Here is a 26264-nt window from a genome sequence, read left to right as displayed (position 1 = left end):
CCAACCCACCTACCGCTTTCTATCTATACATAATGGACTAACTAATAGCAGCTCATTTACTTAACTCACACATTGACCTATTATATTAGCAGCAGTAATGCTTATATTTACAACGCTCATAACACTTATATTTACAATGCTTACATTGCACTTGCTGCATGGACAACAGACATTAAATGATGATGATAATGATGATGATGATGATGATATATATACTTCGCTTTTGTATCTGGTTTGCAAGATTCTTTATGTGAATTTGTGTGTTGAAACAAATTTTGTTGTGTCTGGGAAGAGCCATACTTCCTTAATGTTTTATTATCTAACACTCAATTTTCACTCATTTATTATTCATATTTTGTCTTTTCTGAAGGTTTTGTTGCTTTTGCAACTTTGTCAATGGATATTGATTCCATCTGTTATTGGAGTTATGTTCCTTTTGTCTGTTTGTGCACCAGCATGTATGTGTGCTTGTGTATGCACATATATATGCATGTATGTGTGTGCATGTGCATGTATGTATGCATGTGTGTACATATACATGTATGTATGTATTCTGCATATTCATGTGTTTGTGTGTGTGTATGTGTGTGTGTGTGTGTGCATGTGTGTGTGTGTGCTTGTGTTTGTACATATATGTATGTGTGTATGTGTATTTGTGTATGTACCTCTTTCTTTGTGTGCGCATGTTTGAGTGTATCTATGTGTATGAGTTTGTGCAACTATGTATGTACATCTGTAATGTATGGATGTGTTTTTGTGTGTATGCATGAATGTGTGCATGGAGTGTGTGTGTGTATATATGGTCATATGTTTCCTACTTCTTTTGTGTGTGCCTGTGTGTATGTGTGTGTGTACTTGTCTGTCTGTATTACCTATGTACCTATCTATCTACATACCTATGTCACTATCTGTTTATCTACATATCCATTTACCTACATATATATATTTTTGTGAAGACCTGTTGGGGCAAGTGAAACTGTAATTGAACCATACTCAATGACTGCCACCTGCACCAGTGGAGCACTAACAGCACTGTCCGAGCGTGTTCATTGCCAGAGCAGCTGTCTGGCTTCCGTGCTAGTGGCCTGTAAATAGCACCATTTGAGCATAATCGTTACCAGCGTTGACTTCTAGCACTTGTACTGGTGGCACATTAGAACATCATTTGAGTGAGGTCATTGCCAGTGCCGCTGGACTGGCTCCCGTGCAGATGGCACATAAAAAACACCTTTTTGAGCGTGGCTATTGCCTGTACTGTGTGACTGGCCCTCGTGCCGGTGGCACATAAAAGCACCCATTACACTCTCGGAGTGGTTGGCGTTAGGAAGGGCATCCAGCTGTAGAAACTCTGCCAGATCAGATTGGAGCCTGGTGCAGTCTTCTGGCTTGCCAGTCCTCAATCAAATCGTCCAACCCATGCTAGCATGGAAAGCAGACGTTAAATGATGATGATGATGATATATATATATATATATATATATATATATATTTGCCTAAATAACAGCCTACTGGCAAATGTATATTCTGTGCATATTGGGGTATCACTACCTTCTATGTGTTTTTCCCATTTAGTATGGAGGATATTTCATTTATGAGGACGTACTCTTATATTTGTGTGAGTGATGGGTCCTTTGGGTGCTTGGATAAAATGTGAATGTCAAGTTGGTCTAGTGTGCCTCCATATTGGTCTTTGGCATGTTGATAGAGGATTGTTTCTTGTCAACATATTGCCTTAAGTGTACATCAATTCTCTCTGTAATACTTCTAGATGTCTTTACAATGTAAGCCGTGTTTTTGTTCTTACAAGCAGCCTCTATGCACCTTATGCTGTACACTACATTTCTAGTTCTACAGTTAATGTTAGGGTTAATCTTACATAACATGTAGTTCTCATTAGTGCATGTGGTATTTTTAAAGGGGTACATCCTACATAACTGTGATCTGATGGAGCTCCCTGACTTCTCAATGATCTTAATGTTGAGTTTGGTCTCCTTCAGAGCCTTCCTAAATCTATGTGTTAGTTCCCCATGGGGTGTGGCTTCTACAAACATCACTCCTTGATATTTGTCAGCCCTGTACCATGTGTTCATTCTGTTTACTTTGTCACAAATCCTTTGTATATTATTCCAGTCTTTACTTCTGTATCTAGTACTGCTGGCTTCATTACATATGCTATCTAACTTCTTTCTAGCTCTCCTGTATACACAAATCCTATCTTTCTGGTCATATCCAGAAAATTGCATGCTGTGTATGAAGTTCTGTACACGTTTCTTTGTTTCTTAAGGTTTGCATAGGGATGACATGTTATTCATTATCCTAACTAAGTCTGCTACGGGAACCCTATGAAACAAAGAAACGTGTATAGAACTGTGCAACATTGAACAGATCAACATCATGTTGTGTAAGGATGTAAATTCTCATTCCATCTCCTTTGGAGGCAACTCTAAACATAGCTGCAAGATAGGAGAACAGTGTTAAAGCAAGTATCCACCCTTATTTAACTCCATTTGTCACTGCAAACTCACTTGAGGTATTGCTACCTTTACTGCAAATACCTGCATTCCTTTGTGCAGGGACGCGACCAAGTTGATGAACTTTCAAGGACATTCATGTTTCTTAAGAACCACACAAAGCCCATCATGGCATACCGTGTCAAAAGCCTTTGTAAAGTCTATGATCACTGCATACCTAGGCATGTTCTCCTCAATGCATCTTTCCTGAATTTGGCGAAGACAGAAGATCATGTCCTCAGTGCTTCTGTAGTAACGCTGTGCGCATGCGTAGTCTCACGCATGCGTGGAATTCAACAACCAAGCTTTCCTGCTTCATTCTCTCTCTTTCTTGCTGGCCAGCGATTGAGCAAGGACGTGTTTAGCTGTCTCTCTCCATCTTTCGAACTTACACTAGACAGCTCGCTCACATCTACATACCAACGTCCCCAACAACCATGCTCACACACACAGAAGACGTCTCAACAAACAAGAGCTAAAGATGTATATATTAACCACCTTAAATAAATAATTGTTATGTTGATAGTCTGGAATTCAGCATTCCGTTAATTCTTAATTTTATATAGGAAAGTCAGGTATACATCTAATGATGTATAACCCACTTTTCTATAAAGTGGTGACCCCGACATGATTCGAACACGCAGCCCGCTGAGCTACAATAACAACTATTTCTATGTAACTGATAACCAACATTCCTATAAAGTGGTGACCCCGACTAAGAAACAAACGTAGCATGGATTCTGGACTACCAACCTATAACTGGTGAACCCGACTAAAGAACAAATGCGGCCATGGAGACTGAACTACCAAGCAACGATGACCACCAACGCCACCGACATCTCCAACCATAGTCAACACGACTTACTATGTACACCAAACTAAACCACCGCGGCAAATCTCTCTCTTCGATTCTGTTAGGTGACTTAGCTTCACCACGATAATAAACAGACAAGAATTACAGCCTGCGATACTTCCAATTGTGTACTCAAGAACTTGGTATAAAACTCTCACGTGTACTGACTTTCTATTTGCTGTGATATTTCACATACATATAGACGGCCTGTCTTTTATTATGTTCTTATATGTCGCATTCACACTCTCACATACACATACATCTTTATGCCACACTAAATATCTCTTGTTATTCATTTCATACTGTTGTTTTTTCTATCGTCTCATTACTGGCTATTCATGTTATCGTAGTATAACATAATTATTTGTATATCATCTTTGATATATTATTTTGTGTTCGACCGTGTGACACGTTTAAATAAAAGGAGTCCTCTGTTTTTCCATTCGTCACCATTTCTCCTTTTTGAGTTCGCACGGTCGTTTTTTTCATCTTGGGTTAAGAAAATTTTTCTTCGAGGTTTTCGCTAATGGTCGTACAGAGATTTGTCTGTCGACCGTCTGTAAAAGCGCACCTCTTCAAACACCATCAACACCGAGCAACCTTTTCGCCACCAGCTTCGTTCAACCAAGATTACCACCGTGACGACAACAACTACTACTACTACCAACTACAAGCATTCCCCTGACGTCGCCAAGTTTCAACAGGACATCATTACCACCACACATACAGAACACAGCTATATTACAGTTCCTCCTTGTGTAACCTTTATAGAATATTCCGTACCAGGTAACCGGTCACAACTAGCATCCGACGCTCAACTATAGCTCTGCCAACTGACCACGACTTCCTGAGTACAGACATTCTAAATCAACTTGTGTAACTCTTATACGAACTGGATTTTTGTCTCTACAGACACTTTAATATGTTCTGTGTTTTTTCTCACACACACACTTGTGCACTCATACATTTTCTTTCCTTTCAGTAAAAACAAACACTCAGACTTTCACATTCCGTGATTCCAGTTCCTGGACAGTAGTCATCACGATTTGTTTTCTCATTGTCTCATTTGTTTTTTACTAGGTGGCATTTACTGCCCATATTGCATGTTTTTCTTTCATTCCTTCAATTTGTACATTGCATGCATGTATCACACGAGTGTACATTTCATTTCTTTCATTTTTCTTTGTGTGTGTTTGTGCTACATCTTGTGGGTGGTTTTCAGTGGCCATCCTGCCTCAGGCGTTCCAACAGAATTTTATTTTATATTATCGTGCGTTCCGCACTGGCAAGGGAGCCCTGTAGTAACGCTGTGCGCATGCGTAGTCTCACGCATGCGTGGAATTCAACAACCAAGCTTTCCCGCTTCATTCTCTCTCTTTCTTGCTGGCCAGCGATTGAGCAAGGACGTGTTTAGCTGTCTCTCTCCATCTTTCGAACTTACGCTAGACAGCTCGCTCACATCTACATACCAACGTCCCAACAACCATACTCACACACACAGAAGACGTCTCAACAAACAAGAGCTAAAGATGTATATATTAACCACCTTAAATAAATAATTGTTATGTTGATAGTCTGGAGTTCAGCATTCCGTTAATTCTTAATTTTATATAGGAAAGTCAGGTATACATCTAATGATGTATAACCCACTTTCCTATACTTCTATCACCATGGAAGCTACACTGAGTCTCAGGTATGACATCTGGACAGATTTAGTCTGCTTAATAGAATATGAGCCAAGATTCTCTCAGCTATTGACAGAAGAGATATTCCTCAGTAGTTTCCACAACCCACTCTACAACCTTTCATGAAGACTGTCTTTCTAGTCTTCTTGAGCCATTTCTGTCTCCCTGATCTGGAGCACAATGCTATACAAGCTTTTGATGGGCTTCATACCTCCGTGCTTCCAGATTTCAGTAGGTACGCCGCATCTACCAGGTACTTTATTTCCTTTCATATGTTTGATTGCATCATTGAATTCCGTGCAAACAGGTTTGTCATCTAAGGATTGGATGGTTGTTGTTATGTAACCTTCCTGAGGGTGGTATAGTACATGATACCTGAGATATTAAGTAGGCTGTCAAAGTGATTGGCGAATCTATCAAGGATCTCTGATTTTTCCTGGAATACTGTTTTGCCATCAAGAGCTATGAGTTTTGTTATGCCTCTTCTCTGTAGCTGGTATAACTCTCAAAGTCCTGAGTAAACAGTTTCCATATAATTTTTATCAGTATAATGCTGTACTTCTTCAGTTTTGACCTCCCAACAATCTGTTTCAGTTTCCTCATATATTGTTGCAGTTTCCTTCTTGCTTCCACCAGTTTTTCTGTTTGACCTTGTGTTATAATTTATCTGTCTTACCTTTGCAACATTCCTTCCCTTTAGCAGGGTCTGTAGATGGATGTCGTTCTTGTTGAACAGATCTTGATGTTTTCCCAGTGGTTTGCCTAAGACTTGTTGAGCTGTTTCATATGTAGTTACTTTTAAGATGTTTCATTTTTCTGTGAGTCCTTTGTTTCCCTTATTTTCTCATCCTTCCAAAGCCTTATCCAGCTGTTCCTGTAATTCCTGTTTCATTTTGAGATCTGTAAGTTTCCTGATGTTTAGCTTATTTTTTGGTCCGCTTATTTTCTTTATGCTTCTCTTCCTGAAGTCAAAAGTGACAATTGGTGGTCAGTAGAGCAGTCTACTCCTCTCATGACTCTTGTTTTCACAACATCATTCTGATCTCTTCCCCAGGTAAGTATGTAGTCTAAAAATTGCCATAACATAGTTTTAAAAACGGTATAACCACTGGCAATTTTAAAGTGCTATAACATTTCTACTCTTTCAAGTTATTTACAAAGAAAAATTTCTGTAGATAATTTCAGGATATAGCTGCAGTCGTGGCTGTGTAGTAAGAAGCTTGCTTCTCAACCACATGATTCCATGTTCAGTCACACTGAGTAGCACCTTGGGCAAGTGTCTTCTACTATAGCTTCAGGCCTTGTGAGTGGATTTGGTAGATGGAAACTGAAAGAAGCCTGTTATATATGTGTCTGTGTCTGTGTTTGTCCCCCTCCCCTGCTTGACAACCACTGCTGGTATGCTTACATCCCCATAACTTAGTGGTTTTGCAAAACAGACAGATAGAATAAGTACCAGGTTTAAAAAAAAACGTAAGTACTGGGGTCAATTTATTCGATTAAAAAATTCTCCAAGGTCAAGCCCCAGCATGACCTCAGTCTAATGTCTAAAATAAGTAAAGATAAAGGATAAAAGATGAAATACAGAAATGATGGTCGTTGCAACCATTTTGACACACTAGATTTTTAAGATACCAACTGAATGCTTTTTTTTTTTTTAGCATCTTAGATTTTTATGAATATGAAGACATATATTACCTAGGTGACTTAATTAGCAGTGGAGGAGAATATTCTGAAAGTGTAGTTGCTACTAATAACTTTTCAATAAACTATATCTAGCATGATTATGGACAAAATAAGCACATCAATGCAATATATTAACTGTTATCCATTTGACATAAGAAATGAAATAATCTTTATCAGTAAATGTCTGAAAGCTTTGCATACCTTGTACATATGTGGTGTCTCAATTATCTTTATTTCAAATGAATTACCATAGGAAAAAGGGAAATGAGAGTGAATTTCTTCATTTCCCCAAGCACCAAAAAGATGACTGTTACAGACAACAGTATTTTGAGACGCTCCATAATTGAAGCGGACATCCAAATGGAAAGGTGTTTCACTGCCAAACTTCAGATTTATTGAAAATCTGTAAAGATAAAATAAATAGAGAAAACAAATAGAATTTGTTAATGTATATGCGTATATACATACACACACACACACATATATATATATATATATATATATATATATATATATATATATATATATATATATATATTCATTTAAATAGTAGATGTCCTATTATAGGCATCTCTGCATTTTAAATGAATAATACATAGTCTATTGACTGTTTTTTTACTCTCGCTAGACCACTGGTGGTAAATGAAATTTCTAAAATTTTTTTTGCTACCCTATAATTTATTAATATATATATATATATATATATATATATATATATATATATATATATATATATATATGTATATATATATATATATATATATATATATATATATATATATATATATATATATATATATATATATATATATATATAAATATATGTATGTATATACATATTCTCTATAGAATTCAGTAAAATACTCATTAGTAACACAATTCCTAAGCAACTCATACACACACACACACACACACACACACACACACATACACACACACACAAACACACAGACAAACACACACACGCACATTTTTTTCTCGCTTTGTTATTTTCATTCTCTATCCATTTTTTACTCTCATCCCTTTCTCTCAAAGAGTGTAGGCCCAAAACATCAAAAGTGTTTCAATTCTTCCTGAGCTTCAAACTAATACACCTGTCTTTGTCTTTTGTTTTCTGTAAATTTGAACTATATATATATATATATATATATATATATATATAGAAAGATAAACAAGAGTGAAAAAACTACAGAAGGCTTGTGTTACATGGTTAAAGTATATATTTAAAATATGTCAGAAAAATGTTATAAAATTTTTTTGGTATATAAACATTGTATTTGTAGAAATAAAAATATGGAACGCTTCACGAATTTGCGAATTTGCGCAAGGATGACACGCAAATTCGTGAAGCATTCCATATTTTTATTTCTCCAAATACAATGTTTATATACCAAAAAAATTTTATAACATTTTTCTGATATATTTTAAATATATACTTTAACTATGTAGCACAAGCCTTCTGTAGTTTTTTCACTCTTGTTTATCTTTTATACATCCAACCACATGCTTTCACATACCAATTTTCTCACCTATATATATATATATATATATATATATATATATATATATATATATATATATATATATATAGAGAGAGAGAGAGAGAGAGAGAGAGAGAGAGAGAGAGAGAGAGAGACAGACAGACTGAGACGGAGACAGACACACAGAGAAAGCAAGAGGTGGAGACTTTCAGACGATGAATATTTAAGTATAAATATATAGATATTTATATTAATAAATCCAATTGACATGGAGTATAATCAACAAAGAAAATTAAAGGGGAAGAAGAAAAGTGTTATAAAAGTCCAATAGCTGTTTCTGGGAGCTCAGTGATCCATTGTTTATCTACCAGCATTATTCTATCTTTGAACTTCTCTACCTTAAGATCTGAAGTGTAAGATCTTTTCTATCCTGATAACAGAAGCTCATCTTTTCCAATGTTGATTGCTTCCATTATGACTGCATATTGCGATGAACTACATCTACCAACATTATGATGGATCTCCAAGCCCCCAGAAACAGCTGTTGGATTTATAATTTTCTCTGTTGTTTGGACTGTGTAAGTTGAATCTATTAATATAAATATCTATATATTTATACTTAGATATTCATCATCTGAAAGTCTCTACCTTTTACTTTCACTGGTTTTGCATGTACACATATATACATATTTTGTATTTCATACCCAAATGGTTATATTTAATATATCTAATTTGTTTATCTGAATAATTGCCTTTATATCTGCTCAATGTAATCCCTCTTATAGCCATTCTTTACCCAAGGAATTGATCCCTGTAAAGACATCGGAGTCTAAGTTTGAATCATTTGAGTACTACTAAGTGCCTTCTATACTGAGATTCTCTGGATTTAAACCCAGCAAGATCTGAAATTAGGCTAGTAGCTAAAAAATTACTTAGAAACACTAATAACAAAATTAGAGAAATTACTGAGCTTCAACAATGGAATAACAGTTTTGCTGTAATAGATTGGTTTAAGACTAAATTTACCCAGTTTGATATTATAGGATTTTATCCCTCTATTGATGCTTGATAAAGACTGATGCTTGATAAAGATTGATGCTTGATAAAGCTATTGAATTTGCTAAATCATATGTTGATATTGACTCTATAGACCTAGATTTTATTAGGCATGTGAGGAAAACACTACTGTGCAATAAAGAATTAGCATGGGTAAAAGAAAGTCGTGTAATGGTGAACTATTTGATGTATATATATGGTTGTATGATAGTGCTGACGTCTGTGATCTTGTGGGTTTGTTTATATTAAGTACATTGAGATATAAGTGCCCATCTCATAATGTTGGTCTATACCAAGATGAAGTTTGGGTATTTCTCATGGATGTGATGGTCACACCCTTGATAGATTTAGAAAGCAACTTATTCCTATCTTTAATCAATTAAGCCTTAAAATTACAGTAGCTACTAATCTGTCTATAGTTGATTATTTAGATGTTTCCTTAGATCTGAACTCCTCATACAAGCCTTTCCATAAACCTAGTGAAAAACATATATACACAAGTCTTGTCACCCTCCTGTAATATTAAAAAAAAACCTGATAGTTAATATTCATAACAGAGTGTCTAACCTCTCTTCTTTTAAAGAAATTTTCGAGAAAGTAGCCCCCTACTATAACAATGCCCCAGCCAATAGTGGCTCCAAAGATAAATTAAGATATAATCCCTCTAATATTAATCAGAATAATAATAATAGATCTAGTGTTATCAAAGATAATGTAATACATAGCCCCTCTAATAATAATAATAATAATAATAATAATAATAATAATAATAATAATAGACCTAAAAATAGGCCATGGAAAATTATTTGGTTTGCCCCTCCCTTAACATAAAAACTAACATAGGTAAAAGGTTCCTGTATCTCCTAGACACACTTTCTAGTCACTCACAGATACAGGAAAATATTCAATAGGTGTTCTGTAAAATTATCATATAGTTGCTGCCTCAATGTGAAGAGTATTATTACACATGGTCAGTACCAAGAGTCTAAATCCAGTTGTAACTGTTGCAACCCAGGATCCTGTACACCTGGCTGACAATGTATGATTAAATCTATCATATACGAGGGAGAAGTTACAGCAACCCTAAATAATAATACAGCAGGTATGAAGACTTATATCGGATTATGTGAAGGAGAATTTAAAAACCACTATGCCAATCACATAGCCTCCTTCCAGCATAAGGACAAAAGCAAAGCTACTAAGTTGGCTAGCTAAGTATGGAGTTTGAAAGATAATGAAAGACCACAAGTGGAAAATAATTGAGAAATCCATACCTTATGTTAATGGACTGAATAAATGTAGGCTTTGTTTAACTGACAGAGTACAGATCGTGTCCAGATCTAAGATCCATAACTCTCTACTGAACTCTAGATCTGAAATGTTCAGTGGCTGTAAGCATATGTATAAATATACTTTGAAAAATTGGAAAATTCTGCCTATTCCTTGTAACTTGTTGATATCTTTCCAGCCTTATAATTTAAGGTCTAAGAAGGATAACTCATACCTTTTTTACTTTTTACGTTTTAGTTTTCGGTTACATTTTCCGCTTTACATTTTCGATTTTTTAACCTCTCATGTTTTCTATACACTACCTTCTCAGCCTATTTGTATGTTATGAGATCTGCCAAAAGACCCCAAATCCCTATGAGAATTGGAGCAAATCAGTGGTGAATGGAAAACCACTGGAGCTCCAGAATATCAGGATTTCCTAATTTATGATAACAGACCTAAATCGACAGAGAGAATAATAGTATTTCCTACCAACCAGGTACTTGAACATTTAGCCCGCAGTACAACATAGTTTATGGATGGGACTTTTGCAACAGCTCCAAAGAATTTCCAATAAGTGTTCCTCTTGGTTTATTTGCCATAACGTGTGTATGTTTTTCTGTTGGTAAAGTCACAATCCACATATGAAGAACTCCTCAGGGTAATCTTGGACGAATGCAATCATCTGGGATTCAATCCAGATCCCACCAATGTGATGACTGATTTTAAACATGGAATTATCAATGCTATTTTAACAGTTCTTCGACCACTCGTATTATCTCATGGCTGTTTCTACCATCTGACCCAAAGTACATGGAGAAAGGTATAAAGTTTGGGACTGACCACTGTATACAAGAATGATATGGTAACCGAATGAAACATTTTTATAGAATGTTGTATGAACTGGCTTTTCTACTTGTAGACAAAGTGGCCAGTGGAATGGGTTATATAATGGATAATGTACCTGATGTTGAAGGATTGAAAGATCTTGTGGACTATTTCAATAGCACATATGTATTAGGCACTTATCATCGCATCCAGCCACCAGCTCTTCTTGATGGAATAATTCCTCCAGTACTCATGAGAAAGATTCCTCCCTTGTTTCCACTGCAGTTATGCAATGTCCACTAGCCAACCATTGATAATGGTGGTTGCACCAATAACCTATGCAAAAGCTGGAATTTTTATTTCCATGAACTTGTGGGGTATAACCAGCCAACTATCTAGAAGGCCACTAAAGGTTTTAGAAAAGATGAAGCTCTCGTATCAACAGCACTGATTAAAGATTCTCATGGCCAGCCTCCAAGAAAATGAGTGAAATGTGTCATAAAGGAGTATCAACAACGTTTGAAGAACTTGTGTCTGGACTACGTGAATGAGAGGAAAACCATGGAAGAATTTCTGAACGGCATAGGGCACAACCTCAGGTTGTAATAAAATGAACTTTTAATGAACTTCAACACATAAGTTTGCTTTTTTTCGAAGATACCTTAGTGGTTGGTTGCACTATAGGCCTTCCATTGTGGTGGTGGTAATGGTGGTTTTATAGCTAGTCACCGTTTTGGTGGTGGTGATGGTGATAACGATAGTGATGATGACAACGATGGTGATGGTAGTAGTGGTGATGGTGGTGACGATGTTGGTGATGATGGTGGTTGTTGTAGTGATAATGAGGATGCTGCTGATGAATGTTTTTGACTTGTAAAACATATTTCTTGAAGTAAATGTTTTCCCTTTTCTTAGAATTCAGAAAACATATACATTGAGTAGTAATGAGTCTTGTGTTCTGTTTATTTTATTCAACTTATTTTCGATTGAATATATTTTTGATTACTTAAAAATTGGAATTTTGGAACATAAAAGTTTTTTTACAACTGTGATTTCTGTTTTTGTTTACCTGAAATTAAAAACAAAAAATTCAAGAGATTTGGTTGTTATTTCTAGCATGTGGAGAGATCTTCGGGGCTTAACTTCATGTGCTGGTTGAAAATCACTAAAAAGAATTCTGGGGTCGATACATTTGACTATAAAAATTCATCAAGGCTAAACCCCAGTATGGTCACAATCTAATGCTTTAACAAGCACAAAGAAAAGAAATGAAATATATCACAGAAGTGGTTTTGATCAGGCTTAAAAATAGAATTCTGGGTTCCATACAGCCATCTAAAAATTCTTCAAGGTGGTGCCCCTAATGACTGCAACAAGTAAAAATTTTCTTAAATTCTGGTAACGATACGATACATTCGACTAAAAATTCTGAGGTTGATACGTTCAACTAGCATAGCCACAGTCTAATGACTGAAACAAGTAAAAGGTGAAAAAAAAACAAAAAACAAAAAAAAGAAAATTGGAAAATATAACTGTAGGGCTTTTGTCCACTTTCATACTTTAACTATTGGGCTTTTGTCTGAGGGGCTTTACTCCTACACTCAAATGATACTGTGTGGATCTATACATAAATTAACAAATAATAATAGTAAGTATAATTAGTGTTGTAAAATGAGGTTTATATGTGTGCTTGGTTGGAAACAAGAGTTGCTTATATATATACACACACACACACACACACACACACTTTCATTTTATTCTTTCATTTTAGTCTATTTTCCTATTATTGCCCTTTCTGATACAAGCCCTTATTTCCTTTTCCAAGTAAAGGATAACATATTTTACTGATTTCATTGATCTAAGAAATGTATACAAACATGTATGCATGCACACACATTCACACACTTGCACATGCATATACACTTATGTATATTATGCACATCCATAGGTATATATAGATATGCAACAACAATGCATGACTGAATATGTGTGTGTGTGTAGTGGGGGTAAGTCAAGGTAGAAAATGCTAAAATAATTTTATAAAAAATATTTCAGTACCAGTTTCAGTCATTGAGACTTTTTCAACTGTAAGTATGGAAAAGAATCAAATTTTAGAAAAATTAAAAGAAAAGTTTTTTAAAAGAATATTTGCATAGTATTCAAATACATGGGGTATTTTCCTTGTTTCTGCCTCTCTCTGTCTCTCTTGTTTACTCTTGTGGGTTGGAGGTCATTGTGAATTCTTGACAGGGGAGGAGGAGGAGGAAGAAGAAGAAGAAGAAGAAGAAGAAGAAGAAGAAGAAGAAGAAGAAGAAGAAGAAGAAGAAGAAGGAAAAGAAGAAAGAGAAGAAGAAAAAGAAGAAGAAGGAAAAGAAGAAGAAGAAGAAGAGTAGTATATCTATTGTTTCCTCTACTATAGCCCTAATTCTAGAAAATTTCATCTCTCTCTTTCTCTTTATTTGTTTTGTTACCCACTATATATATTTGACATCACCTTTAACCAGGGAATAGGGCATTTGTGATGTTTTGTGCCCTCTCAACCCATCTTCACCACTTGTACTGGAAGTCTTTCTTTTCTAACCTCTACCAGAAGTCTTTCTCCTAGCACCTCTAATGGTTACCTATATGGAACACTCTCTTCAACTTCCATCCCTATCTAGTCACTATTTCCTGATAATTGTAGAGAATGTGAAGCGAATAAAATAGCAGTAAAGTGTATGCAGGTTGAAACCTATTTGTACTTATTTGATGTTTGCCAAACGTACATGTGAGCTTTCTTTTCAGATGCAAAATGCTGTCCCCCATCCCTGTGTCTCCCTGGCCCACACCTTCCATACCCTCAGAGTTGACAAACTTAATGTGGACACATTGAAAGGTAGGTCTGGTGAAATTTTTGACATGCTTGAACAGAGGTGCATAGATTTGTGCTGCATCCAAGAAGTAAGGTGGAGAGAAGGTTCTGCTAGATTCCTCACAGGCAAAGAGCATAAGTATAAGATTTTCTGGGTAGGGAACAATGATAAGGTAGGGGTTGTGGACATACTCCTTACAGAGAAATGGGTTGATAAAGTAAGTGAGGTAGTCAGAGTTTGTGAGAGAATACTTAAGCTTAGACTAGTGCTGCAATATGGAACAGCAACCATTATCTTGGCCTATGCCCCTCAGCCAGGTCTACCTGACAAGCAGAAAGACCGATTTTATGACACCCTCTTGCAGACTACCTTGTCAACGAACAACAAGGACCTTCTCTTTGTGGCTGCTGACTTCAATGGGCATGCTGAACAATATCCAGGTATCTTCCATTGTGTGCATTGTGGCAACAGATTTGGCTCCTGCAACAAGGAGAGAACCAGGCTGCTGGAGTTCTGTGATGCAAATGACCTTATGATCTGAAATACTAACCTCATCTGTTTATCTATCAGTCCGGTGGGCACATTAGTCAGATTGACTACATTATTGCCAGGAAACAGGAAAGATGGCTGCTTATAAATGCCAAAACTTTCCCAGGTGAAGAATGCCCCCCCCCCCCCAAACATAGGTTAGTTGTTAATGATTTCAGGATCAGGGCTAAATGGCTTCCAAGAAGACAACCAGTGTGGAAAAGAAAGGTCTGGAATCTTAAGGACAGAAATTTAGAAACATATTATTTTAAGCATGTGATGAAAAAGAGGAGGATATAGTGATATAAAACATGGAGGACAACTAGAGGTTTCTATGGGACAACCTGTTGAGGGCTACCGACCAGATCTGTGGCTGGTGCAAAATCTCCTCTCAACCTAAGGTAACATGGTGGTGGAACAATGTAGTTGACAGGGCTATTAGGGAAAAGAAACAGGCCTGGAAGGACTGGAACTGTGGTGGTAGCAGGGAACTGTATCAGAAGCCAGAAGGGAAGCCAGGAGACATGTATACTTAGCCAGTGGGTAAGCAGAAAAGAAGAAGTTTACCAATGTTCTGTGATGTGAGGATTAGAGACTTGAAATGTTTTGGATTGCAAGACAGTGTGTGAGAGAAAATCGTGATGTCATAAGAGAGAAATGTGTCTGCATGGATGATGGTTCACTTGCATTTAATGATTCTGCAAATAAAGAGATTATGAAAGGCTGCTAAATGTGGAGAATGAATGGGAGAAGGAGAGTCTGCCAAATGTTGACCTAACTGAGGGACCAGATATTTGAATCAATAGTGCATTGGTAGATAAAGCAATTAAGGATATGAAGATAGGGAAAGCCCCCAGCCTATCAGGAATCACTGCTGATATGCTTAAAATATCTGGTGGAGTAGGATATAGCCTAGTCACCTATATAATTAATCAGGCTGTCCACGAGGGAGTCATACCAAACAATTAGTGTAGCAGCATTATAGTCAACTGCTACAAAGGCAAAGGTAACACCTTAGACAGAAACAGTTACAGAGGTATCAAATTGCTGGATCAAGTGATAAAAGTTACAGGGAGGGTCATAGACCAACTAATTAGGGAGAGAATTAGTGTAGATGAGATGCAGTTCAGATTTGTGCCAGGCAGGAGCATGACTGATGCTATATTTCTGGTTAGGCAACTACAAGAAAAATATCTAGCTAAAAATAAACCCCTGTGCCTGGCTTTTGTCAATAAGAAGAAAGCCTTTGACAGAGTCCCCTGTTCCCTTATCTGGTGATCAATGTGGAAGCTAGGGATAAATGAATGGTTGGTGAGAGCTGTACAAGCCATGTACAGGGATGAAGGTTAGCAATGAGTATAATGGTGAATTTAAGGTACAAGTAGGGGTTCACCAATGATCAGTCCTCAACCCTCTCTTGTTCATCATAGTCATCCAAGCAATAACAGAGAAATTTAAGATGGGCTGCCCCTAGGAGCTCCTCTATGCTTATGACCTTGTTCTTATAGCTGAATCACTACCAGAACTCCATCACATGCCAGAGGGAAAAACTATAAGTAGTCGATAGCTTCCATTACCTAGGTGACCAAGTCAGTAGTGGGTGTGGATGCTCCAAAAGCATAGTCTGCTAGAATAAGATTAGGCTGGGCAAAGTTCAGAGAGCTCCTACCTCTGCTGGCAACAAAGGGCCTCGCGCTCAGAGTGAAAGGCCAACAGTATGATGCCTGTGTGTGAACAGCCATACTACACGGCAGTGAAACATAAGCTGTGACTTCTGAAGACATGCATAGGTTCATAAGAAATGAAGCAAGTATGCTTTGCTGGATGTGTAATGTCAGTGTGCATGTAGAACAGAGTGTAGTATCATGAGAGAAAAGTTGGGCATAAGAGCCATCAGATGTGGTGTGCAAAAGAGATGACTGGTGGCAGATGTTGGGCCTCACAGAGGCAATAACAAGTGACCAAGACTGATATGCCATGCTTGAGAAAACCTATCAAGCCAAATGAGATCGTAGTCATGGCCAAGGCCAGTGTCGTATAACTGGCACATAAAAAGCACACTTCGAACGTTTGGCAATATGCTGTACTTGAGAAAACCTGTCAAACCAAGTGAAATCACGGTCATGGTCATGGTTAAAGCAAGTGCTGCTGTCTGTGCTGCAACAATTGGTGTTGCTACTACTATTGTTATTGTTATTTTCACCACCACATTGGTCGTCTGCCTTTGTTGGCACAGTTGCTGTTTTTGTTGTTGTTGTGGTGGTGGTGTTGGCAAAAGTGTAGGGCTCCCTTCTCTCTTTTGTTGCAGGCAGAAAACCTTTAGATGATTTGTGTCCCTGTACAGGTGACATCTCAGGTTTCTACCCTCAACAGCCACATGAAGATTGGTGCCATCAAGTAGATTTATGATATCTTGAATTGTTTCCACACCTTGGCTGTCCCTCTGCACCTACAACTCCTGGCCTCGCCCCAACCAGTTTTGTTTGTACAGTTTCTGCACCTGTAAGATGCTTGTTTGATCCTTTATGTCCAGGAGGATAGCTGCCACCAACCAGAAGATGTTTATTTTTGGTGGTATATCTGCAATTTTCACTTTTGCCACTCAATGACCTAGGTATATGGGTACCAGGAAAAGGTTTCTGTTTTACAATATCAAAGTGGAGTGCTTCCTTGCTCTGCTTCTGTGGAAAATTTCAATTCTACAGTACCATACCTTTTCCCTCTTGCAATGTAGGTTTTAATGTCCCACACTAGATGTAAACATTTTTCAACTTGAGCTTATGTTGCTCGTTCTACCTTATGATTTTTGATGCCTATTATTTTATAGATTATCATCTTTTTAAGTGTCCTGCGCAATATCTTCTGGAGTGTTCAGGGTTACACTTCTTCCATTTCTTTTAATAATGGTTTTGCTTGTTTTAAATCTTCAGCATATTCATATTTTGTTCGTATTTGTATATTGTTCTGATTGCTCCACTGCAGATGCGAAAGCAACTGTGGTGGCATTAATGATGGTAGTGTTGGTGCTGGTCGTGGCTGTTGTTGTTGTTATTGTTGTTATTGTTGCTCTGGCTGTTGTTATTGTAGCAGTGGTGGTAGCAGTGCTGCTCTTCCCCTCCACTCCCTCCTTCATGCCTCTGGTGTTAATGGTGGTGATGTTGTTGCTGCTGTTATTGCTTTTCTTACTCTCTCTCTCAACCACATTAGGTAACAGAGGGAATGGAATGTTGAAAAGGGTGTTACAACAAATGTTGTCCCCACTCAATTTGAGAAGCCATATTGTAAATTTTTCAAAATATTGAATTTTGAGTTACTAGAACTCAGTATTTTGAAAACAAATTTTGTGTTATTCATCATCATCATCATCATCGTTTAACGTCCGCTTTCCATGCTAGCATGGGTTGGACGACTTGACTGAGGACTGGTGAAACCGGATGGCAACACCAGGCTCCAATCTAAATTTGGCAGAGTTTCTACAGCTGGATGCCCTTCCTAACGCCAACCACTCAGAGAGTGTACTAGGTGCTTTTACGTGTCACCTGCACGAAGGCCAGTCAGGCGATACTGGCAACGGCCACGCTCGAAATGGTGTCTTTTATGTGCCACCCGCACAAGCCAGTCCAGGGGCACTGGCAACGATCTCGCTCGAAAATCCTACGGAGGCCAGTCAGGCGGTACTGGCAACGGCCACGCTCAAAACGGTGCATCTTATGTGCCACCCGCACAAGAGCCAGTCCAGGGGCACTGGCAACGATCTTACTTGGCTTGCCGGGTCTTCTCACGCACAGCACATTTCCAAAGGTCTCGGTCAGTAGTCATCGCCTCGGTGAGGCCCAATGTACGAAGGTCTTGCCTCACCACCTCAGCCCAGGTCTTCCTGGGCCTACCTCTTCCACGGGCTCCCTCAACTGTTAGGGTGTGGCACTTTTTCACGCAGCTATCCTCATCCATTCTCACCACATGTCCATACCAGCGCAATTGTCTCTCTTGCACACCACAACTGATACTTCTAATGTTCAGCTCTTCTCTCAAGATACTTACACTCTGACGGGTATTCACATTGACATTACACATCCAACGGAGCATACTGGCTTCATTCCTTGCGAGCTTACGTATGTCCTCAGCAGTTACAGCCCATGTTTCACTGCCATGTAGCATGGCTGTTCATCAAAATTCACCCTCTAGAGGCGAATTTTTGCCACCCCACCTAGCCCTGCTTGTGGCAAGCTGAGTTATCAAGATGACAGTTCAATAAAATTACAAATTGCAACAGTAATCACAACAGTAAAATTACAAACAGTAAAATTACAAACAGTAAAACCACAAATTTTAAGAAAAATTTACAGAACTCTGAATGCACAGCTGCCAGCTCCAGACACAAATAATATTGTCTTGGTATAAAAGGTGGGCTATAGCAAATATTCTGCTCAATATCACAGATTTTCTTGTCAGTTACTTGACATTTCCAGTTGAGCATGTCCCTAAGTGGCTGATGATATGTGCAATCCTGATCAGGAGCTGAAGTAGCGGGGGAGCATCATAGCCATGTGTTGAGAGGAATTCTTTGGGGTTTGGATAATTCACCTCTGGAAACATGGGTGTTTCATTCAACATCTTTAAACAACCCTTATTCAAGGACCTTTTGAGTTGGATGGGCTACTCAACCTGAAGAAAATCATAATTGGGCCCATGGTTATGCACTGTTAATTTTGATATGAGATCACTATATTGTGCACATATGATTGTGATGCATGTGCTCGGTGTACCTTATCAGATGGGTAGTCATGATGGGTATTCTTGGCTTCATATATTTTACCCCAGTGTCACTTTGATGGCATGCACTGCTCTCTCATTCAATAATAATGATAATAATATGGAGCCCTGGTAGTGTATATCAATATATGAAAGCTGATATCAACTGGCTGTATGACAATGTATGGAGCCCACCGTCAAAAAGTTGATATCACCAGCTGTACTGGAGTTTAAAAAATGTAAGATTTTGAGGGATTTTCCTGTTCAAATGGACAAGAAGTTAGAAAATAATAGACTGGACATAACAATTATAGATAAGGAAAAGCGATGTTGCTTACTAATTGACCCATCATGTTCATTTGATTCCAGGATCAAAGAAAAAGTGGATGAAAACAAAAAAAAAATACAATCCCTTAAAATTTGAAGTGGGAAGAATTTAGTGTATGAGAACTGTCAAGGTCATGCCTATAATAATTGGTGTGGAGGCACAATAGTCCAGTGGTTAGGGCAGCAGACTCATAGTCATAGGATCGTGGTTTCAATTCCCAGACCGGGTGTTGTGAGTGTTTATTGAGCGAAAACACCTAAACCTCCACAAGGCTCTGGCAGAGGGTGGTGGTGAACCCTGCTGTACTCTTTCACCACAACTTTCTCTCACTCTTTCTTCCTGTTTCTGCTGTACCTGTATTTCAAAGGGCCAGCCTTTTCACACTCTGTATTTCTAACAGAAACATTTCCCTCAAAAACTTCTCCCATCTTCTCTCTCCCATAAGCTAGACCCAACCTATCTGCCACCAGCAGCTTCTTTAAACAAATCAGACAGCTTGTAAACACATTAGAATTATGTTTTGGTGCACATATATGACTTGTTGGCCAAGTTAATCCCCTACGCTAATGACATAGCAAACCAAAACCAATCCTCATCCCCTTCCACCCCACAGAATGTCTCCTTGATATAGATAACAGCAGCAAAACTAGCAGGCTGAACACTACCAGTCCATTTTCTAAGGTCATAGAAAATAGTGACAATGGTTACCTCACCAGCACTGTCACTACAGGGATAAAAAAATAAAAAGATAAAAAAATACAACAGCAGCAAAAACAATCATAGAAAGAAGAGCTACAATGACAACAAAACCACTATGACTACAAGAAATAGCAAAAATAGCCAGATCTTTGAAAATAATAAGACAATAACACCAAAAGGAACAATACAGTTTACAACAGTGCTACCACCACCACTGACAGTAACAATACAAGCAAATAATATTAATACTAATAATAATATGCCCTAGATATTGCATGAAACTTCATCTGGTTGCAGTGTCTCAATGTGGGAAGAATAAGGTTACTCTAAACCACAACTACTTTCAGGTCACCATTGGGCAAAGTGTAGTACCTGTAAGCCCACCCCAGGACCTTGAAATACCAAATTGGTGTCTGGGAAGGTTAAGTCTGTCCCATGGGATGAGGGTGTCAGCAATCCCTCTAGAGATGGTGTCTCCATAAAAACACCAGTAGTTGTGTCACTTTATCACCAGAATCCTCATGAATGAAAATGTCAAATACAATGTATTAAACAATGATATGAGTGAGGCTAGAACTGAAAACAATATATACAAGGGTAGGTGTGAACTCTCTGAGCCTTGGTTAGCAACCCACTAGTGGTGATGTCATGATGAAAATACTGTGGTTGCAGAACCTTACAAATGTTAACTTAAATGAGTGATGTCAAAATCAAATAATAATCACAACAGTGCTAACGGGGCCAGAACTATTAACAGTAAAGGTGTCATGCATGGCAAGCAAGGAGTGTCTGATCAAGCCCTAGCAGGTCATCATCAAGCCACTGATCAGGACCAGAATCGAAGTCAAAAGTGCAAAGAGAATAAAATGAAATGGGGAAAAAGTGGTAAACAAAATCATAATTGAATGCTGGCTGAGAAGTGAACCAAATTAAAGAGGCTTCATGAAAAGAATGAAGAGAATAAGGAATGAAAAAAGAGTTTTTGAAGCACCAGCGCAGTGATCAATAGACCAGGTCAATTTGTATGAACTGGGTTACTGGATTACAGGATTAGAGGTTGAAGAAATTCGGAGAAGAATAAACAAAAAATAGCAGGAAGAGCAGAAAGTGGTAACGAAGGGGTAAAAGGTGAAAAATATGAAAAAAGAAGGAAATTACTATGTGCCTAAGATTGCTGATAAAGTAACCACTGAAGATGATCTAGTTGGACAAGTGTGGTATGACGTCAGTGACTGGGGAGCTGACCAGAAGGGCGAGTTGACCAGAAGAGGAAGAAGGGCAGAGGGAACCTCGATTGAGATTTCGTGCCCTTTTCGAACGGGGTCATGGTCAGGAGAGGACGTGCTAAGCGACGGTCTAGGTTTGGGAGAAGCAGCTGCTATTCCTAGTGTTCTTCAGGTCGGGGCAAGCTTCGAGGATCGGATACCGCAAGAGAGACTCGCAGTCGACGAAAGGAAAACCGAGGTAAGGCGTTTACATCTACTCGCACACATACACCACAAGCTATTTCGGCCCCACGTGTAGAAATTCGCCGCAATAGCAGCCAAGATTAGAATCACCAGCGATGTGATCAGGCCTTTTAATGGCAAGGGAGATGTGATGGCCTGGATGTGAAAGATCAGGCTCGTGGCGAAGCTGCAAAGGATAAGTGATGTGGCGAGTCTCATGGCGCTATACTTGGAAGGGAGCGCCCTGACTCTGTATTTAGAAATGGACGAGTAAGAGAGGTTAAGTGCGGAGAAGATTGAACAGAGATTGAGAGAAACGTATACAGAGAGCGATTACGCTGCCTTCGTTAAACTGGGAACTGTTAGATGGGGAAGGGGGGGGGGGGAGAACAGGTGGATGAGTACGCGGCGGAAGTGTGTAGACTGGCCACGCTGGCTGGGTTTACGGGAGAAGGCCTGGACAGAGCGGCACAGCTGGCGTTTGTGAATGGATTCCCTGACGACGTAGGGATTTGATTGCAGCAGTTGCCTGGCAGGAGAAAGATGGCGCTCAGCGAGCTAGTAGCACAAGCTCGCGTGTTGACACAGCACGTCGGACGGAAGCTGATAGCGATGGCGGCGACGGAGGCATGTTCCGACAGACGACGGCCGGAGAAAGGCGTGAGTAACCCCATCGAGCAACGACAGCGGCCATTCTCGGGCCGGTGTTTCAAATGTCAGGGGTTGCACATGGCAAAGGAATGCGCCGAATCGGGGCCCGTCTACTATCAATGCAGAAAGACTGGGCACATCGCCCGTGATTGCAACCAGGAAGTTGCTGCCTCTCAAACTTTCCCCGCAACCGAGTAGAGGCGCTTGTGGAGACGCTGCCCGTAGTCGAGGCCGAGGCCGAGGGGAAGAAGTTCAAGGCCCTCGTGGACACGGGTTGCACGACTACCCTTGTGACACCAAGGGTAGCGAAGAAAGGGGATGGGGCGAGTAGCGTCCGGGCGGTCGACAGTAGAGAGATTCATTGCAAGGGCAGCTCCAGTCTGGAGATAGCGTTACCAGGCACAGCGCTGAGGCTACGGGTGATCGTGATCAAATATGTGATAGACGGGTTTGATGTCGTGTTGGGGATGAACGCCATCAACCGTCTTGGTGGTGTTAGGATTGAAGGAGATGAGGTCACGTTCGGAAGTGTGGGAGCATCGTGCGCCGTGAGTCGGGACCGCCAGGGAGAGCAGAGCCCCGTCGGGGACAGCGCTGCTTACACCATCGAGGACAAAGATTTTCAGGCGGCGTTCTATGGTTGGAGGTGGACGATAGAGTGGCGATGGAAAGACAAGCCCCCACTACTAAAGAACAGGGTGAGCTGCTACCAGCATACTTTGAAAGGTCATGCCGGGGTCGAGTTCGACGAGGAGGTAGAGAGATGGATCAAGGAAGGAGTCCTTGTCCCGTGGAAAGAAGAGGTGGTGAGTGGAGTGCTGCCTCTGATGGCGGTGGTGCAGCCGACGAAAGGAAAAGTCACACCGGTGTTGGACTTTAGGGAGCTGAACGAACATATATCGTGCCACACAGGAGGCAAGGCAACAGACGTTTGCGGTGAGACGTTACGTGTGTGGAGACAGTCGACCAAGGCAGCAACGATCGTCGACTTGAAGTCGGCATATTTGCAGCTCTGTGTGAGTGACAAGCTGTGGCGATACCAGCTGGTGCGGTACAAGCGCTGGACGTACTGTTTAACAAGGCTGGGTTTCGGGCTGAATTCCGCTCCGAAAATTATGGCAATGGTGCTCAAGTCCATCCTAGGGAAAGAGGAGAGGATAAGGAAGGCCACCAGTTCCTACATCGACGACATTTTGGTTGACGAGACTGTAGTGCCAGCCACCGAGGTAGTGAGACACCTGGAGAGGTGCGGGCTGATTGCGAAGCCGCCTGAGTCGATGGTGGGGGGAGCTGCGCTGGGGCTGAAACTACAAAAAGACAGTGTTCCGGAGAGGAAACGAGATCCCAGAGCTGAGTTCCAGCGTCAGCAGGAGAGAGTTGTTCTCGGTTTGTGGGAAGTTGACTGGACACTACCCGATCACTGGATGGCTGCGCACTGCATGCAGTTACACCAAGAGATGAGCAGAGGGGGTGAGTTGGGGTGACAAGGTGGGAGATACGACGGTGGTGATGATGCGGGAAATCCTAGAGAGGACGAGAGCAGAAGACCCGGTTAGGAGAAACTGGTATGTGCCCAAGACGGAGTGCGGGACGGTTTGGTGTGATGCTAGCAGTATAGCGATAGGGGTTGTGTTGGAGATTGAAGGTGCTGAGGTGGAGGATGCGGCATGGCCGAACATCAATGTTGCCGAACTAGACGCGGTGCTGAAAGGGGTGAACTTGGCCCTGAGATGGGGGCTGCACTCGATCGAGATCCGGACGGATTCGACCACAGTGGTCGGCTGAGTAGGAACAGTGATTACCAGCGAGAAGAGAGTCCGGACGAACGGTGCCGCGGAGATGTTGGTGAAACACCGCCTAGGAATTCTAGGTGAGCTGATCGCCGAGTTCAGACTGAAGCTGAACGTGGTTTTCGTGCCTTCGGAAAGAAACAGGGCGGACGCACTGATCAGGGTGAAAAGGGTGTAGCTGGAGAAACCGGAGGAAGCAAGGAAAGGGATAGCAGCAGCATGTTGGCTGGGTGACTCCGAACTGAAGAAGCTACATGCTATGCACCACTTGGGGGTGGATAGGACCCTGTATCTAGCGAAGATGATTGATGCTGACGTCACTAGGAGAAACGTCAAGAAAGTGGTTGCGAAATGTGACAGATGCCAGTCCATTGACCCCGCCCCGAGTGGGCATGAGCAAGGGAACCTCACAGTAGAGAGCAACTGGAGGAGACTAGCTGTGGATGTGACGCACTACCATCAGGGAATGTATCTCAGCATGGTCGACTGCGGGCCGGGCCGGCTGGCCATTTGCAGGGAGCTGAGGACAGGCATTGCTGATGAGACTGCCCGCATTTTGAACGAGATATTCTTGGAGAGGGGTCCCGTGAAAGAACTGCTAATGGACAACGGGGCGGCGTTTCGTTCGGAAGCGTTGGGGGAGATGCTCAACCGGTGGAAGGTGCGACGATTGTTCAGAGCGGTGTATAAGCTGAACGGCAACGGAATCGTTGAGAGGCACCATCGGATGATCAAGGCCATGGCTGAAAGGGGGCACATTTCGCCCCTGGAAGCCGTCTACTGGTATAACATGTCTCCCCAATCCGGACAAGTGGAAGAGTCTGTGCCGCACAGAGCAGTGTTCAAGTATGAATGGAGGCATCCCAGTAAGACGCCGGAGTACTGCGAGGAAGAGAAGGGACCCACCGGCATGAAAGTAGGGGAGGAAGTTTCGGTCAAGCCGCCAAAGGCACGCTGCACATCACAGTGGAGCAGGGGAACAGTGACAGCGGTCAATTCCAGAAACAATGTATCTGTGGATGGAATGCCACGTCACGTGCTGGACCTGCGCAGGATAGCCACTTCGTCGGATGAAGAGCGTGATGGAAACGAGGCACCTGGCTTGAGAAGATTTTGACGTGTAAGGCGCCCGCCCGGTTGGATGGCGGACTTCGAATTGGAGTAGGGGTGAACGTGATCTTTAAGATCAGGCTGGCATGTGGTATGACGTCAGTGACTGGGGAGCTGACCGGAAGGGCGAGTTGACCGGAAGAGGAAGAAGTGCAGAGAGAGCCTTGATCGGGATTTCGTGCCCTTTTCGAACGGGGTCATGGTCAGGAGAGGATGTGCTAAGCGACGGTCTAGGTTTGGGAGAAGCAGCTGCTATTCCTAGTGTTCTTCAGGTCGGGGCAAGCTTCGAGAATCGGATACCGCAAGACAGACTTGCAGTCAACGAAAGGAAAACCGAGGTAAGGCATTTACATCTACTCGCACGCATACACCACAACAAGTAACAGTAAATGCTGCACAAGATTTGAATGATGAAGGAAAGGAGATTCTAGAAATGTTGCAGGGTAAAATGTGTGATGGGAACAATGAAGTACCACCAAATGTAAGATATATGCACAGAAGGAAAGTAAGGAAGCCACAGGCAAAGTAAGTGACGTTTTGAGCTTGATTAAAACAGAAAACATTAGTGAAACAAACCAGCTAATCATAGCTGTTGCTAATGCTATAGCTGACATAGTAGAATACAAGCAGAAAACTGAAGAAACGAAAGGAAGTGAAAAGAAAGAACCAAATTGGTGGAAGAGAATATGAATGAAGTTGGAAAAGATACTGAAAGAACTGGGGCAATTAAATAGGATA

The 26264-nt window shown here is 40.5% G+C and overlaps 1 protein-coding gene across 1 annotated transcript in view; it reads right to left on the bottom strand.

Annotated features, from left to right (window-relative positions):
* The window catches only part of LOC106880823 (galectin-4), a 154367-nt gene that overhangs the window by 19236 nt on the left and 108867 nt on the right, over positions 1-26264 (bottom strand). The window contains exon 7 of the mRNA XM_089359804.1: positions 6936-7137. Coding sequence (XP_089215930.1) covers positions 6936-7137 — 202 coding nt within the window. The remainder of the gene's footprint in view (positions 1-6935; positions 7138-26264) is intronic.

The sequence above is a fragment of the Octopus bimaculoides genome, chromosome 11, assembly GCF_046866305.1.
Source record: "Octopus bimaculoides isolate indiv1 chromosome 11, ASM4686630v1, whole genome shotgun sequence".
NCBI lineage: Eukaryota > Metazoa > Mollusca > Cephalopoda > Octopoda > Octopodidae > Octopus > Octopus bimaculoides.
This window is presented reverse-complemented; position numbering and strand designations above follow the sequence as displayed.